The sequence below is a fragment of the Bos taurus genome, unplaced genomic scaffold (genome assembly GCF_002263795.3).
Source record: "Bos taurus isolate L1 Dominette 01449 registration number 42190680 breed Hereford unplaced genomic scaffold, ARS-UCD2.0 Leftover_ScbfJmS_1899, whole genome shotgun sequence".
NCBI lineage: Eukaryota > Metazoa > Chordata > Mammalia > Artiodactyla > Bovidae > Bos > Bos taurus.
Genome location: NW_020190994.1, coordinates 1,188,610 through 1,204,279, shown reverse-complemented (window position 1 = coordinate 1,204,279; position 15,670 = coordinate 1,188,610). Strand labels below are relative to the sequence as shown.

The 15,670-nt window shown below is 40.0% G+C and overlaps 1 protein-coding gene across 1 annotated transcript in view; it reads right to left on the bottom strand.

Moving 5' to 3' along the window:
- LOC521568 (ATP-binding cassette sub-family C member 4) overlaps positions 1-15,670 on the bottom strand; it is a 191,585-nt gene that overhangs the window by 88,305 nt on the left and 87,610 nt on the right. The window contains exon 21 of the mRNA XM_024989063.2: positions 2,860-3,010. Within this exon, the coding sequence (XP_024844831.1) occupies positions 2,860-3,010 (151 nt within the window). The remainder of the gene's footprint in view (positions 1-2,859; positions 3,011-15,670) is intronic.

Here is a 15,670-nt window from a genome sequence, read left to right as displayed (position 1 = left end):
GGCATTGCCTTTCTTTGGGGTTGGAATGAAAACTGACCTTTTCTAGCCCTGCGGCCACTGCTGAGTTTTCCAAATTTGTTGGCATATTGAGTGTAGCACTTTCACAGCATCATCTTTTAGAATTTGAAATAGCTCAGCTGGAATACCATCACCTCCACTAGTTTTCTTTCTAGTGATGCTTCCTAAGGCCCACTTGACTTCACATTCCAGGATGTCTGGCTCTAGGTGAGTGATCACACCATCATGGTTATCTGGGTCATGAAGATCTTTTTTTTTACAGTCTTCTGTGTATTTTTGCCACCTCTTCTTAATATATTCTGCTTTTGTTAGGTCTACACCATTTCTGTCCTTTATTGTGCTCCTCTTTGAATGAAATGTCCTCTTGGTATCTCTAATATTCTTCAAGATCTCTCTAGTCTTTCCCATTCTATTGTTTTCCTCTATTCCTTAGCATTGATCATGAAGGAAGGCTCTCTCCTTGCTATCTCTCCTTGCTATTCTTGGAACTCTGCATTCAGATGGGTATATCCTTCCTTTGCTCCTTTGCCTTTACCTTCTCTTCTTTTCTCAGCTATTTGTAAGGCCTCCTCAGACAACCATTTTGCCTTTTTTGCATTTCTCTTTCTTGGGGATGGTTTCTAAAAACATTTTAAAAATCCAGTACTTTCTCTTTAAAAAGCCTTAAGAAGTGCCCATATTTCTTTTCTTATGGATGGGAAGTGGCCCTTTCCCCAGGCATAAATCTTAGTCACAGGTTACTTCTGGAACAACTCCTCTTTGAATATACCAGAGACCTGCTTTGCAACAAGACTGTTGAATGGCTCAATTTCATGGTGCTCAGTTGTGTCTGACTCTTTGTGACCCTACGGACTATAGCTCATCAAGCTCCTCTGTCCATAGAATTCTCCAGGCAAGATTACCAGAGTAGGCTGCCACTTCCTACTCTAGGGGATCTTCCCAACCCAGGGCCTGAACCTGTGTCTCTTGCATCTTCTGCATTGCAGGAGGATTCTTTATCACTAGTGCCACCTGGGAAGCCCAACGCCATTTCATAAGTCAGCCTCAAATTATAAAACATGTGAGGCCTTGTCTACAGAAGCCTGGATGGACCTCTTCACTTCCTTTTCTGCCTCCCTGCATCCTAACATCCTACCAACTCACATCAGCAGGACGTCATACATACCTGGACTCTACTGTTGTGCATCCCATTCAAACACCTCCTAAGACCAAAACTCACGGGAGTTTAGCTGATTCTCCTGATGACCAAAAATTTTTCTATAGCTTTTATGAAACCAACAACCACTCTGTATTATGCAAATACTTAGGATAAATGCCTCTTAAGAATTTATTATTAAAAACAAAACATGCAAATGCCACAATAAAAATCACCTTTGTTTTGATGAACTTAGATTTTTTTTTTTTTTTTTTCAACTTAGTTGCCACCAGATACTAAGAACCATGTAACTCTATATACTTCTCTTCTTGGCTTGGTTTATGGAAAGTTCAGCAGTAACTATCCATGGTTAAGGTTTGTGATATCGATACAAACATCTTCCTTCCTTTTCGGCTATTGTCCTTATACCTTTAAAAAAATACATTTAACAATTCTACATTCTTTATGATTTCTTATGATTTTTAATATTGATGAAATATGTTTGTGCATTAATGAGATAAGCTCTGATATAATCTACCCTCTGTGAATAGCTGTAGAACAGAAGGATTAGTCATAAAATGTGTTCCCCATCATTCTAAGCTACAAAGTTAGATAGAATACTAGACTGCATGCCTACTGAATAATCTTTCTAAGGGAATTATTTCAGCATATGAACAGTGTGTTCTACCAAATACTGTTGATGATAAACAAAAACCTGAAAATAACAGCACTTAGCTTTTTAAAACATTTAACAACTGCAACTTACTTGCCATCTTTTAGGTATGTGAAAAAATGTATTTTTCAAATGTATCATTTCTGGTATATGAATATATTTCCTGATACCTCCTTTTCTTTTCCTAAACTTTTCCTTTCCTTGTCATTTCTAGTAACTCTGGGGTAAGAAAATTCCCCTATTTCCCTTGTATATTCGTTCCAGTGTAATAAAGTATTTTATTTTTAATAAAAGTATTTATAGAGTGGATGCTCTATTAGCAAGTATGTCATGAACAAGACATAGATGGTCCCTATCCTCAAATTCACCTGCTGCTGCTGCTAAATCTCTCAGTTGTGTCTGACTCTGTGCGACCTCATTGACTGTAGCCCATCAGGCTTCTCTGTCCGTGGGATTCTCCAGGCAAAAATACTGCAGTGGGTTGCGATTTCCTTCTCCAGGAAATCTTTCTGACCTAGGGATTGAACCTGTATCTCTTATGTCTCCTGCATTGGCAGGCAGGTTCTTTAGCACTAGTGCCAACTGGGAAGCTGCCCTTGAACAAGTCGATATCTGGTGACTCAGCCTTCCTTTCTGTGAAATAGAGAGATGCTAGACTGTCTCTGATGATTAGGATGCAGCTTTCTTTTAAAGCCAGTGATGAACCCCAAGTGCCTGCAAAATCTACTCTTCCCAAGGATTCCACCCAGAAAGGCAGTGGATCTGGAATGTCCAAGAAGCAGGATGTAAACAGTTCCCTGGAATCAGGATGTGGCAAGGCAAACTCACCTCTTTGTCCTAAAATACAAAGCTACAGCTGACCTGCCACCTTAAGGGCCACACTGAACAGGGCCCATAATATTCAATTACCTAACGTTAACTTAGTGAGAAATTCCAGAAGACAGTCTGCAGGATTTCAGGGGTCTGATTAATAAAATGGCATAAAGGAAAGCCAGCCTACTTCGCCAAACCAACCCGAGAGTCCCGTACTCACTTGCACATTCCAGGCGTTTAATATCTCGTGAAGTCTCTGAGAAATATCGCTGGAGAAAAAAGAAAGCGATGCCAAGGGGAATCACAGGTATTGCAATCCAAGGAATCACTGCCACCATCACGCCTACTACACCAATCACAAGTAAAAAAGCCTGAAACAGTGAAAACAGATACAGAGGTGTCTTTGTTAAGGATTTTTTTCAAAGATAAACTTTAACGTTTTGTTAGGATTAAACTCTTTTCCCAAAAGATGTGTTGGAATAATAGGGAATGTTTTTCCATCCAAAGAAATAAAATAATGTGTGATTCTTGTGGTATTTATTGCATGTGTCAAACACCATGAGGAGAATTTTTCAGGTATTAGCTCCTTTGATACACTCAGTAGCTTACTTACTACTTTTAACAGATGAGAGAATATTTAAAACTCCCAGGGAAAAAGACTTGAATACCAAACTATCAGGAGTCAACAGGTGTTACTAGAGATGAGCAAGCAGGTATCACAGATGAGGAATCCAGAAGCCTCAGCTATACATGTTAGGTTATAGAAGTGGTTGATTATAAATTCAGTGTCCAGAAAAGTAGAGAAAAATTCAAATGCTGATCTTTGGAAGTAGGAATTATCTTTTTTGGTTTCGATCCATAGTTAATATTTACTGAGTGCTGACTGTGTACAGGGCCACACATTCAAAACTTCACATGTATTAACTCTTTAATCCTCACAATAATCCTATGTAGTAACAGTATTATCTCATTTTACAGATAGAGACACTGAGGTACATAGAGAAGAAAAACAACTTGATCAAGACTACAAAGCCTAAGTCACAAACTTGGAGAGCCCGTGTCATGAGCTATTATGACACATGTAAGTTGCCCCCAATGTACATCCAATTTTCCACCATTATGCTAAGTATGTAAAATGTCAATTTCAAAGTTTAATGATTAAACACCAACAGATACCATTTATCAGACATTTACTGCATATAAGGCACTGTGCCAAGAATTCTATGAACACTCATTTAATCATCTCATCCCATAATGTGATTTTATCTTGGGAAATGTCTAAAAAGATGGCAGAAAGAATAGAAACCAAACATTACATGCTGCTGCTTTAAGTATCCATCTTTATAAGGAAAAGTATGATATCACAATGGACAACTTCAGGCCATAGGAATGCAATCAACACTTAGTGTCTGCCTGCTACGGAAGTGGGGTCAATACTGGGGATGTGTAGATTCACATGGTCTGGGTCAAGGCCTCTGAAGTTTATGATCTCAGGTGGAGACAAATCCATGACAATCTGCACAAGGCAGAGAGGGCAGAGGAAACATAGGGAAGAAAATATGAACACTTTTAAAAGAAATCTAAGAAGAGATTGATAACTGAATTTCACAGGCTGGTTTAACAAACAGAGTGGCATGAATAATTTGCAGGTAGTAATCATACCTGACACAAATTTTGACCAAAAAGGAGGCAGGAGAAGGTTGAGATGCTTGTCTGAGTTAACACTGGTTTTTCTGGGTCCTCTCAGCCTGAGCACCTGCATCCCATGCTCTCCAACCCAGGGCCTCCCCCTCCTTGTCACCCAGGGCAACTGGCCCTGGTACATCTCTAAGGGATGGGTTAGGGTGGGTAATGCCTGTATCACAGAGACTCGGGTTATCATTTCATAGCTCTTCCAGATCAGTTTTCTCAGAGGATCTTCACAACTATCTTGTGAATAAGAAAAGTAAGAACTATCATTTCCATTTGTAGATAAGAAACATGAAGCTGGGAGAGCAAGTGACTATCCTAAGTTTTTCCAGGAAGGACTTCAGGTCATGGAGAAAGACAGGAGTGGTTTGTATTCAGGTAATCCAAGAGCCACAGCTGCAGAAGGAGGAGCCTAGAAGGAGGAGGAATCTTCCAGAACTGTAATTCTGTGGCCAGGAGCCCTTGTGAAGCAAACTGTATTATCTGGATGGAGACCCATGTGGTTTCCCTGTTTCTCTCATCTGTGCCATGGTATCAATATAAAACTCAGAATGAAGAGGATGGAATCCTGAAGAAATAAATTCTAATCATAAATGAGGGGAAATAGGCCTGTCTGATCTCTCTCATATTAGACCGCAGTTCAGTTGCTCAGTTGTGTCCGACTGTTTGCGACCCCATGGACTGCAGCACTCCAGGCCTGCCAGTCTATCACCAACTCCCAGAGTTTACCCAAACTCATGTCCATCGAGTTGGTGATGCCATCCATCTATCTCATTCTCTTTTGTCCCCTTCTCCTCCCGCCTGCAATCTTTCCCAGCATCAGGGTCTTTTCCAATGAGTCACCTATTAGACCTACAGATGAACAATTTCTTAACAAACACTGGTTTAAATGTGCATCCCACACTACTGCAACCTTTGTGTTCATGGGGTGGGGTCCTTCCAGCTCCTTTCATGTCTGGTCTTAAGTAAAGTCACTAGGGGTGTCATCTTTGGTTGTTAGGGGAAAAAACCTGCTGAAACATCAATCAGGAAAAAATCCAAATTACAGTTCGTTTGTGTTTTTTTTTTTTTAGCAAATTCACATTATTTGACTGGACAATATTCACCAGTTTCAATCATCTGTTTCTACCCAGTTAAGGGCCTTTGATGACTAACCCAGCCTGCCGGATAACCTGGAAAGTGACATAAGATCAAAATGAAGGGAGCTGTGCCAATGCTTTTTCCTTGTGTACACATTAAAGATCAGTAACTATTGCTCTCAAAAGATCCCCAGTTAGGTTATGTCCTTCAGATTTCATGCCCCTAAATTCTGAAACAATTCAAATAGACGTTCTCTAAGAGTTTTCTTTCTACTTGAAGGGCATACTATAGCCAGTCTTATAGTGGATTAAATATTATATAAATACACACACACATATATATATACAAAAAAAATGTATAGGTTTACATTTTAAGTATCTATGTATATACATTTATGAATATTTTATTTATTTCCAGCTCTCTCAAACTCTTTGCAAAAGTTGGTAGAAGGCAAAAATAGGATCTGAGCAAAAAGTCAACACTCTAACAAAGGAAATAGAATATTCCTGGGTACAATAAACATCCCTTTCTTGAAGCCAATCTCATATCTTCCTTCCATATTCCCAGGATTCCAAGGAACCTTATCCAAGCTACACACACAATTCCTCCCATCTGACTGGATTTCAGGCCCATCTGATAGCACATAGCACCATGGCCAGTGCTTCTATAACTATTTCTCACGATGGCACTGAGACAATGATGTGTACACAGCAAGAGACGTGTTGACCCAGAAACAAGTGACCCAAGACTTGATGCCCCAGGAAATAAGGGGAATCATTTTTTAATACGTTTATAACCTATTTGGAGCACACCATTTGAGAATTCTATCAAAAGTCTATTATTCCATATGAATAAATGCAAACATTCAAGGATAGTATTTCACTTGAAAGTACATGGTGAATTTTCACAAGTCAGAACAAATCTTTAGTTTGCAGAAATGACAACGTGTACTTGGAGGGGAAATTCCAGTAGACAGCTATTGAGGTATCTGAGACTATTAATTTTCAAGAGGGTTTAGGGCTCACCCTAAATTAACAGGGATGGTAAGATCCCCCACCCACTTTTAATGTTAGTAAAGCTGGGATATTGCAACACTATAAAAGGATGGTGGTGGGAATTAAATGAGATTATGTACATAATGTGCTTACCAGTTTATGGATAACAAATATAAACTCTAAGTCCATCATTATCACGTTTCAGTGTGCTCTGGTCACAGCAGCCAGGGGAGGAGGGAACAGTGTATTACAGACTTAAGGGCTTAAAGAATCTTAAGAATCACATGAATTTGGACCCTAAGAGGCCACTCATTCTAACCCCTGGAACAGCTGAGTACTATTCAAGGATATACCAGAGCAGGTGATGCTTTTCTTAGATGTGGTGATGATGTACAAAGTGACTGTGGCTTTTCTCTAGCCACAGAGAAAATTGAATCTAAGGTCTATTTTGTTCAAAGAAGTTATTTTAGAAATAATATGACCAATAAATCTCATTTAGTACAGGTTTTGTCCTCTCTGTATTTTCTTCCCAATTCTAGGTCTTCCAAAAATTGATAAATATTAGGCAGCAAGTCAAGATTTTTTGAGATGTTTATTTTCTTATTCCTTATTCTCTTTGTTCAACTTCTGCTATTTCTTTGAGAAAACTTACTGTTATGAAACTGCTGAGAATTAAAGGAAAACTAAAGAAAAAGTGGAACACCTGTGAATTAACTAAACCAACTAAATTATTCAGTTCAGTCCAAAGAGAAGATCAATTTGACTGTTTCTGTTTCATGTACCACGAACTGGTCTATCGATATCAAAGGAAGTACAAAAGCTAGATTTTGTGCACTACTGAATCTTATGAAATTCAACTGTGTCCACTCCAGTTCAGCCTCTTGGTACAGGCAAACAGCCTACTTAGGATGTCAGGGTGACTAAAGCAGTTAGGATGTCAGGGTGACTAAAGCAGTCATCTCCCATCCTCAGAAAGATGCTGTCCTGTGAAGCTATTTCTAACAAACCACAGTCAGTTCAGTCACTCAGTCATGTCCGACTCTTTGCAATCCCATGGACTGCAGCATACCAGGTCTCCCTGTCCATCTCCAACTCCTGGAGCTTGCTCAAACTCATATCCATCGAGTCAGTGACTCCATCCAACCATCTCATCCTCTGTCATCCCCTTCTCCTCCTGCCTTTAGTCTTTCCCAGCATCAAGGTCTTTTCCAACGAGTCAGTTTTTCACAGCAGGTGGCCAAAGTATTGAGCTTTAGCATCAGTCCTTCCAATAAATGTTTAGGACTGATTTCATTTAGGATGGCCTGGTTTCATCTCCTTACTGTTCAAGGAACTCCCAACAGTCTTTTCCAACACCACAGTTCAAAAGCATCAATTCTTTGGTGCTCAGCTTTCTTTGTAGTCCAACTCTCACATTGTTACATGACTACCATAGCTTTGACTAGACGGACCTTTGTCAGGAAGTAATGTCTTTGCTTTTTAATATGCTGTTGAGGCTGGTCATAGCTTTTCCTCCAAGGAGCAAGCTTCTTTTAATTTCATGGCTACAGTCAGCATCTGCAGTGATTTTGGATCCCCCCAAAATGAATTTGATCACTGTTTCCACTATTTCCCCATCTACTTGCTTTGAAACGATGGGACCGTATTCCATGATCTTCATATTTTGAATTTGAGTTTTTAGCTAGCTTTTTCACTCTCCTCTTTCACTTTCATCAAGAGGCTCTTTAGTTCCTTTTCACTTTCTGCCATAAAGGTGGTATCATCTGCATATCTGAAATTATAGACATTTCTCCTGGCCATCTTGATTTCAGTTTGTGCTTCATCCAGCCCAGCATTTCACATGATATACTCTGCATATAAGTTAAATAAGCAGGGTGACAATATATAGCCTTGATGTACTTCTTTCTCAATTTGGAACCAGTCTGTTGGTCTAACTGTTGCCATCTTGACCTGCATACAGATCCTCAGGAGGCAGTTAATCCGGATAACCACAGTGGTGTGATCACTCACCTAGAGCCAGATATCCTGGGATGTGAAGACAAGTGGGCCTTAGGAAGTATCACTATAAAGAAATCTAGTGGAGGTGATGGAATTCCTGCTGAACTACTTCAATTCCTAAAAGATGATGCTGTTCAAGTGCTGCACTCAATATGCCAGCAAATTTGGAAAATGCAGCAGTAATCACAGGACTGGAAAAGGTCAATTATTATTCAAATCCCGAAGAAAGACAATGCCAAAGAATTCTCAAACTACCACAAAATTGTACTTATCTCACATGGTAGCAAAATAATGCTCAAAATTCTCCAAGCTGGGGTTCAACAGTACGTGAACTGAGAACTTCCAGATGCTCAAGCTGGATTTAGAAAAGACAGAGGAACTGGAGATAGAATTGCCAAAATCTGTTAGATCATAGGAAAAGCAAGAGAATTCCAGAAAAATATCTACATTATTATTGACAAACCACGCTGTCATCTAAATAAATTGTTAATGAAGTATACACAAAAGCAGTAAAGTAACAGAAAAAATTAATGCTTATGAAAAATGTTAATGGTTTTGCTTAAAAACCTGTTTAATCAAAAAATTTGAAAATTAGGAAACTGCTTTATTATTAGTACCCAGAGCAAAATTTCTCATAATACTGAAGAAATTGTACAATTCTCACTGAAAACTTCATGGATACTCTGCCCTCCCAAATACCAATAATGGATGACATTTCATGAGGCTTGGCATGTGTCCCACCTCTCAATTATTCCATTGGCCTACTTTAATTTCATTCTCACAGCAAATCTGAGTAAGAAGGATTCAGTTCAGTTCAGTTCAGTTCAGTCGCTCAGTCGTGTCCGACTCTTTGCAACCCCATGAATCGCAGCATGCCAGGCCTCCCTTTCATCACCAAGTCCCGGAGTTCACTCAGACTCACGTCCATTGAGTCAGTGATGTCATCCAGCCATCTCATCCTCTATCGTCCCTTTCTCCTCCTGCCCCCAATCCCTCCCAGCATCAGAACCTTTTCCAATGAGTCAACTCTTCGCATGAGGTGGCCAAAGTACTGGAGTTTCAGCTTTAGCATCACTCCTTCCAGAGAAATCCCAGGGCTGATCTCCTTCAGAATGGATTGGTTGGATCTCCTTGCAGTCCAAGGGACTCTCAAGAGTCTTCTCCAACACCACAGTTCAAAAGCATCAATTCTTTGGTGCTCAGCTTTATTCACAGTCCAACTCTCACATCCATACATGACCACTGGAAAAACCATAGCCTTGACTAGACGGACATTTGTTGGCAAAGTAATGTCTCTGCTTTTGAATATGCTATCAAGGTTGGTCATAACTTTTCTTCCAAGGTGTAAGCGTCTTTTAATTTCTTGGCTGCAGTCACCATCTGCAGTGATTTTGGAGCCCAGAAAAATACAGTCTGACACTGTTTCCACTGTTTCCCCATCTATTTCCCATGAAGTGGTGGGACCAGATGCCATGATCTTCGTTTTCTGAATGTTGAGCTTTAAGCCAACTTTTTCACTCTCTTCTTTCACCTTCATCAAGAGGCTTTTTAATTCCTCTACACTTTCTGCCATAAGGGTGGTGTCATCTGCATATCTGAGGTTATTGATATTTCTCCTGGAAATCTTGATTCCAGCTTGTGTTTCTTCCAGTCCAGCATTTCTCATGATGTACTCTGCATATAAGTTAAACAAGCAGGGTGACAATATACAGCCTTGATGTACTCCTTTTCCTATTTGGAACCAGTCTGTTTTTCCATGTCCATTTCTAACTGTTGCTTCCTGACCTGCATACAGGTTTCTCAAGAGGCAGGTCAGGTGGTCTGGTATTCGCATCTCTTTCAGAATTTTCCAGAGTTTATTGTGATCCACATAGTCAAAGGCTTTGGCATAGTCACTAAAGCAGAAATAGATGTTTTTCTGGAACTCTCTTGCTTTTTTGATGATCCAGCAGATGTTGGCAACTTTGATCTGTGGTTCCTCTGCCTTTTCTAAAACCAACTTGAACATCAGGAAGTTCACAGTTCACATATTGCTGAAGCCTGGCTTGGAGAATTTTAAGCATTACTTTACTAGTGTGTGAGATGAGTGCAATTGTGCAGTAGTTTGAGCATTATTTTGCATTGCCTTTCTTTGGGGTTGGAATGAAAACTGACCTTTTCTAGCCCTGTGGCCACTGCTGAGTTTTCCAAATTTGCTGGCACATTGAGTGCAGCACTGTCACAGCATCATCTTTCAGGATTTGAAATAGCTCAACTGGAATTCCATCACCTCCACTAGCTTTGTTCATAATGATGCTTTCTAAGGCCCACTTGACTTCATGTTCCAGGATGTCTGGCTCTAGGTCAGTGATCACACCATTGTGATTATCTGGGTCATGAAGATTTTTTTTTTTTTTAAACTTTACAATATTGTATTAGTTTTGCCAAATATCGAAATGAATCCACCACAGGTATACCCGAGTTCCCCATCCTGAACCCTCCTCCCTCCTCCCTCCCCATACCCTCCCTCTGTGTCGTCCCAGTGCACCAGCCCCAAGCAACCAGTACCGTGCATCAAACCTGGACTGGCGACTCAGGACCTAACAGAAGCAGAAGATATTAAGAAGAGGTGGCAAAAAGAACTGTTCTTCTATGTATTTTTGCCACCTCTTCTTAATATCTTCTGCTTCTGTTAGGTCCATACCATTTCTGTCCTTTATCGAGCCCATCTTTGCATGAAATGTTCCCTTGGTATCTCTAATTTTCTTGAAGAGATCTCTAGTCTTTCCCATTCTGTTGTTTTCCTCTATTTCTTTGCATTGATTGCTGAGGAAGGCTTTCTTATCTCTTCTTGCTATTCTTCAGAACTCTGCATTCAGATCTTTCCTTTTCTCCTTTGCTTTTCACCTCTCTTCTTTTCACAGCTATTTGTAAGGCCTCCCCAGACAGCCATTTTGCTTTTCTGCATTTCTTTTCCACAGGGATGTTCTTGATCCCTGTTCCTGTACAATGTCATCAACCTCTGTCCATAGTTCATCAGGCACTGTATCAGATCTAGTCTCTTAAATCTATTTCTCACTTCCACTGTATAATCATAAGGGATTTGATTTAGGTCATACCTGAATGGTCTAGTGGTTTTCCCTACTGTCTTCATTTTAAGTCTAAATTTGGCAATAAGGGGCTACAGTCCATGGGGTCGCAAAGGGCCAGACACAACTGAGCAACTGAGCTCACTGGTAATTCAGTCATTGTGACCCCAAGTTTGTCCTTTTCGTTTCTTCCCAATACTGTATCCCAAATAAAGATAAAATTAATATGTTAAAATTAATATCTAGATATACTCCCAGAGAAGGCAATGGCAACCCACTCCAGTACTCTTGCCTGGAAAATCCCATGGACAGAGGAGCCTTGTAGGCCAGCAGTCAATGGGGTTGCTAAGAGTCGGACACAACTAAGCGACTTCACTTTCACTTTTCAGGCATTAAGGAAATGCAACCCACTCCAGTGTTCTCTCCTGGAGAATCCCAGGGACGGCGGATCCTGGTGGGCTGCCATCTATGGGTTCACACAGAGTCAGACACAACTGAAGCTACTTAGCAGCAGCAGCAGATATACTCCATTATTATACATATCCTTCTGTCTGCATTTTCCAATTTTGTTTGGTTTCTTGGGGTTGTATCTGATTTCTCCCATGCAGGGATGACTTCCAGATTTTTTTGGGGGGGGGAATAACAGTCTGCTCAGCTCACAGAGCAGATTGATCATTAAAATGTCTTAAAAATGCTAATAGAGCATACTAACTTGTGTTGATTTAAGAATTATTATTTAAATTAAAAACAAACATTTTGTGAGAATGATGAGTTCTAAGCCCAGAACGCAAAATGTCTTTGGCAGGGTGGGGTGGAAGCCCAATAATTTTAACAAATACATAAATCCCAAGGACCCAAAATTAGGCTGAGTATTTTAAATGTTCAATATCTATATATGGCTAGTAGTAAAAACACTAAATTTCCACAGGAAGACTCTACTACTAGAATGAACACCATATTCTAATGCTGCAGATTTAAAATATTCCTCTTGAAGAAGGAACTCATAGGGCCTGGACCCCATCTTAGGCCTGTTCATGCTGATCATGCTAAGCCACCTCTCCAATGGACTCTGGACTCTGTGCTTAGTGCCTATGGAAACTACAATAGAAGGATATGACCCCCTCTGGACAGGGGAATCTTGAAGATCACATCCAGGTTACTCATTGCCTAAGAGAAAACAGACTCTAGTCACCCCTGCCTCCAGACAGGTCATAAATTCTTTTTGTATCTATTGGAGTGTAACTGCAGGCTTATTGATTATTAACTGTTTAAACACCTAACACTTGATAACACTTGAATAATGGGGTTATTGTGATTGTATTTACCCTTCCTTTGTTTTATGTAAGTCTCAAGGAAATTGGGGTGGTAGGTTTGGACACGTACACATGGGGTATAAAAGATTTTAACAAACACTGGTCAGGGTCCTTGGCTAAGAGGAGACTCTGCCTTGGGCCCGCCGGTGTAATAAAATGCACTCCACTATCTGCATTGTCCTCTGAGTGAGTTTTTTTCCCGGAACACGTGGCTATAACACTCTCACAAGCACAGTTTGAATATATGATCTGTTTGCCAGTAGCTTCCAAATTACTTACATTCCTGTTACAACAGACAAGTAGCTGACATGATTGTATACGTACAAAATCCTATAGAATTTTAGAAAACACCACCAACTCCAGGAAATGCAAAGTGAATTCTCAAATAAATCAATTGCTTTCTATATACTAGCAATGAGCATTTGAAAATGGTGTTTTTTCTTTGCATTCAAATGGATGCTTTTGAACTGTGGTGTTGGAGAAGACTCTTGAGAGTCCCTTGGACAGCAAGGAGATAAAATCAGCCAATCCTAAAGGAAATCAGTCCTGAATACTCATTTGAAGGACTGATGTTGCAGCTGAAACTTCAATGTTTTGGCCACCTGATGTGAAGAACTGACTCATTTGAAAAGACCCTGATGCTGGGAAAGATTGAAGGCAGGAGGAGAAGGGGACTACAGAGAACAAGATGGTTGGATGGCATCACTGATTCAAAGGACATGAGTTTAAGCAAGCTCTGGGAGTTGGTTAGGGACAGGAAAGTCTGGAATGCTTCAGCCCATGGGGTCACAAAGAGTCGGACATGACTGAGTGACTGAACTGAACTCATTAAATATTCAGGAATAAATTGAACCAAAAAGATTGGTGGAACAAAACAAAGATCCAGACACAGACTTCCTCACATATAGTCAGATGATTTTAAATCAAGGTGCCAATTCAGTGTATAAAAGTCTTTAACAAACTTCGCTAGAATAACTGGGAAAAATAAACTTCACAACTAAATACACTTTGATATGTAAAAATTAATGCAAAATGTATCAGTTTCTATAAAAAACTAGAACAATAGGAAAATATCTTCATGCTTCTAAAGATAAAGACTTCTTAGGATACAAAAACATAAATCATAACAGGGAAAAAAGGTAAACATGAAAGGTAACATGCAGGAAGGCTAGGGGTCTCCGAAGGGAGGAAATAGGCTGCTAAGTGTCAGACATTTTTTTTTTTTTTAATCTCTCTCTTAAGGGGCTGCTGCTGCTGCTAAGTCGCTTCAGTCGTGTCCGACTCTGTGCGACCCCAGAGACAGCAGCCACCAGGCTCCGCCGTCTCTGGGATTCTCCAGGCAAGAACACTGGAGTGGGTTGCCATTTCCTTCTCCAATGCATGAAAGTGAAAAGTGAAAGAGAAGTCGCTCAGTCGTGTCCGACTCTTAGCGACCCCATGGACTGCAGCCTACCAGGCTCCTCCGTCCATGGGATTTTCTAGGCAACAATACTGGAGTGGGGTGTCATCACCTTCTCTGCTCTTAAGGGGCAGGAGGAAACAAACTACAAGTGTCAGATTTTTTTCCTTCTCTATACAAAATTAAAAGGAGGTTTCTTTTAAAATTCCGTGTTGCCACTAAGACACCTAGTTCCACCAGAACTTTATTCAAATCTTGAGCTAACCAATGTGTTTTTCTTATGGAAATGCTTTTCTTAAGCTATGATAATGAACTATGTTTTTACCCTGGGCTCTGTCTTCAACTCAGTTCTGCCTAAGACTCAGAACAGACTTGACAAACCAGAATGTTTTACTCATGCAAATATTCTCTTAAGCTATGTTAATGAGACTATATCTTTGCTTGGAAACCTGCCTTTCTTCAAGATTCATTTCGATCATTTTATGGCCCAGGAAAACACCTTGAGCCAATGTTATCTCAAAATGTATGTTGTGGGTGAGGAGCCACAAGTGATTTTGCAACCCAAGAAAATAAAATCTGTCACTGTAACCACTTTTACCCCATCTATTTGCCATGAAGTGATGGGACCGAATGCCATGATCTTAGTGTTTTGAATGTTGAGTTTTAAGCCAGCTTTTTCATTCTCTTCTTTCAACTTCATCAAGAGGCTCTTTAGTTCCTTTTTGCTTTATGCCTTTATGTGGTATCATCTGGATATCTGAGGCTGTTGATACTTCTTCTGGCAACCTTGATTCCAGTTTGTGATTCATCCAGCCCAGCATTTCACATGATGTACTCTGCATATAATTTAAATAAGCAGGGTGACATTATACAGCTTTGACATACCCCTTTCCCAATTTTGAACCAGTCTGTTGTTTCATGTCTGATTCTAACTGTTGCTTCTTGACCTGTATACAGATTTCTCAGAAGGCAGGTAAAGTGGTCTGGTATTCCCAACTCTTTAAGAATTTTTCCACACTTTGTTGTGATCCACACATTGAAATGCTTTAGTGTACTCAATAAAGAAGTAGATGTTTTTCTGTAATTCCCTTGCTTTTCCTATGATTCAACAGTTGTTGGCAATTTAATCTCTGGTTCCACTGCCTTTTATAAATCTTGTACATCTGGAAGTTCTTGTTCACGTACTGGTGAAGCCTAGCTTGAAGGCTTTTGAGCCTTACCTTGCTGGCAAGTGAATTGAGTGCAACTGTATGGTAGTTTGAACATTCTTTGCCATTGATCTTCTTTGGGATTTGAATGTAAGGTGACCTTTTCCAGTCCTGTAGCCACTGCTGAGTTTTCCAAGTTTGCTGGCATATTGAGTTCAGCACTTTCACAGCATCACCTTTTAGGACTTGAAATAGCTCAACAGGAATTCCATCACGTTCACTAGCTTTGTATGTAGTAATGTTTCTTAAAGCCAACTTGAATTCACACTCCAGAATGTTGG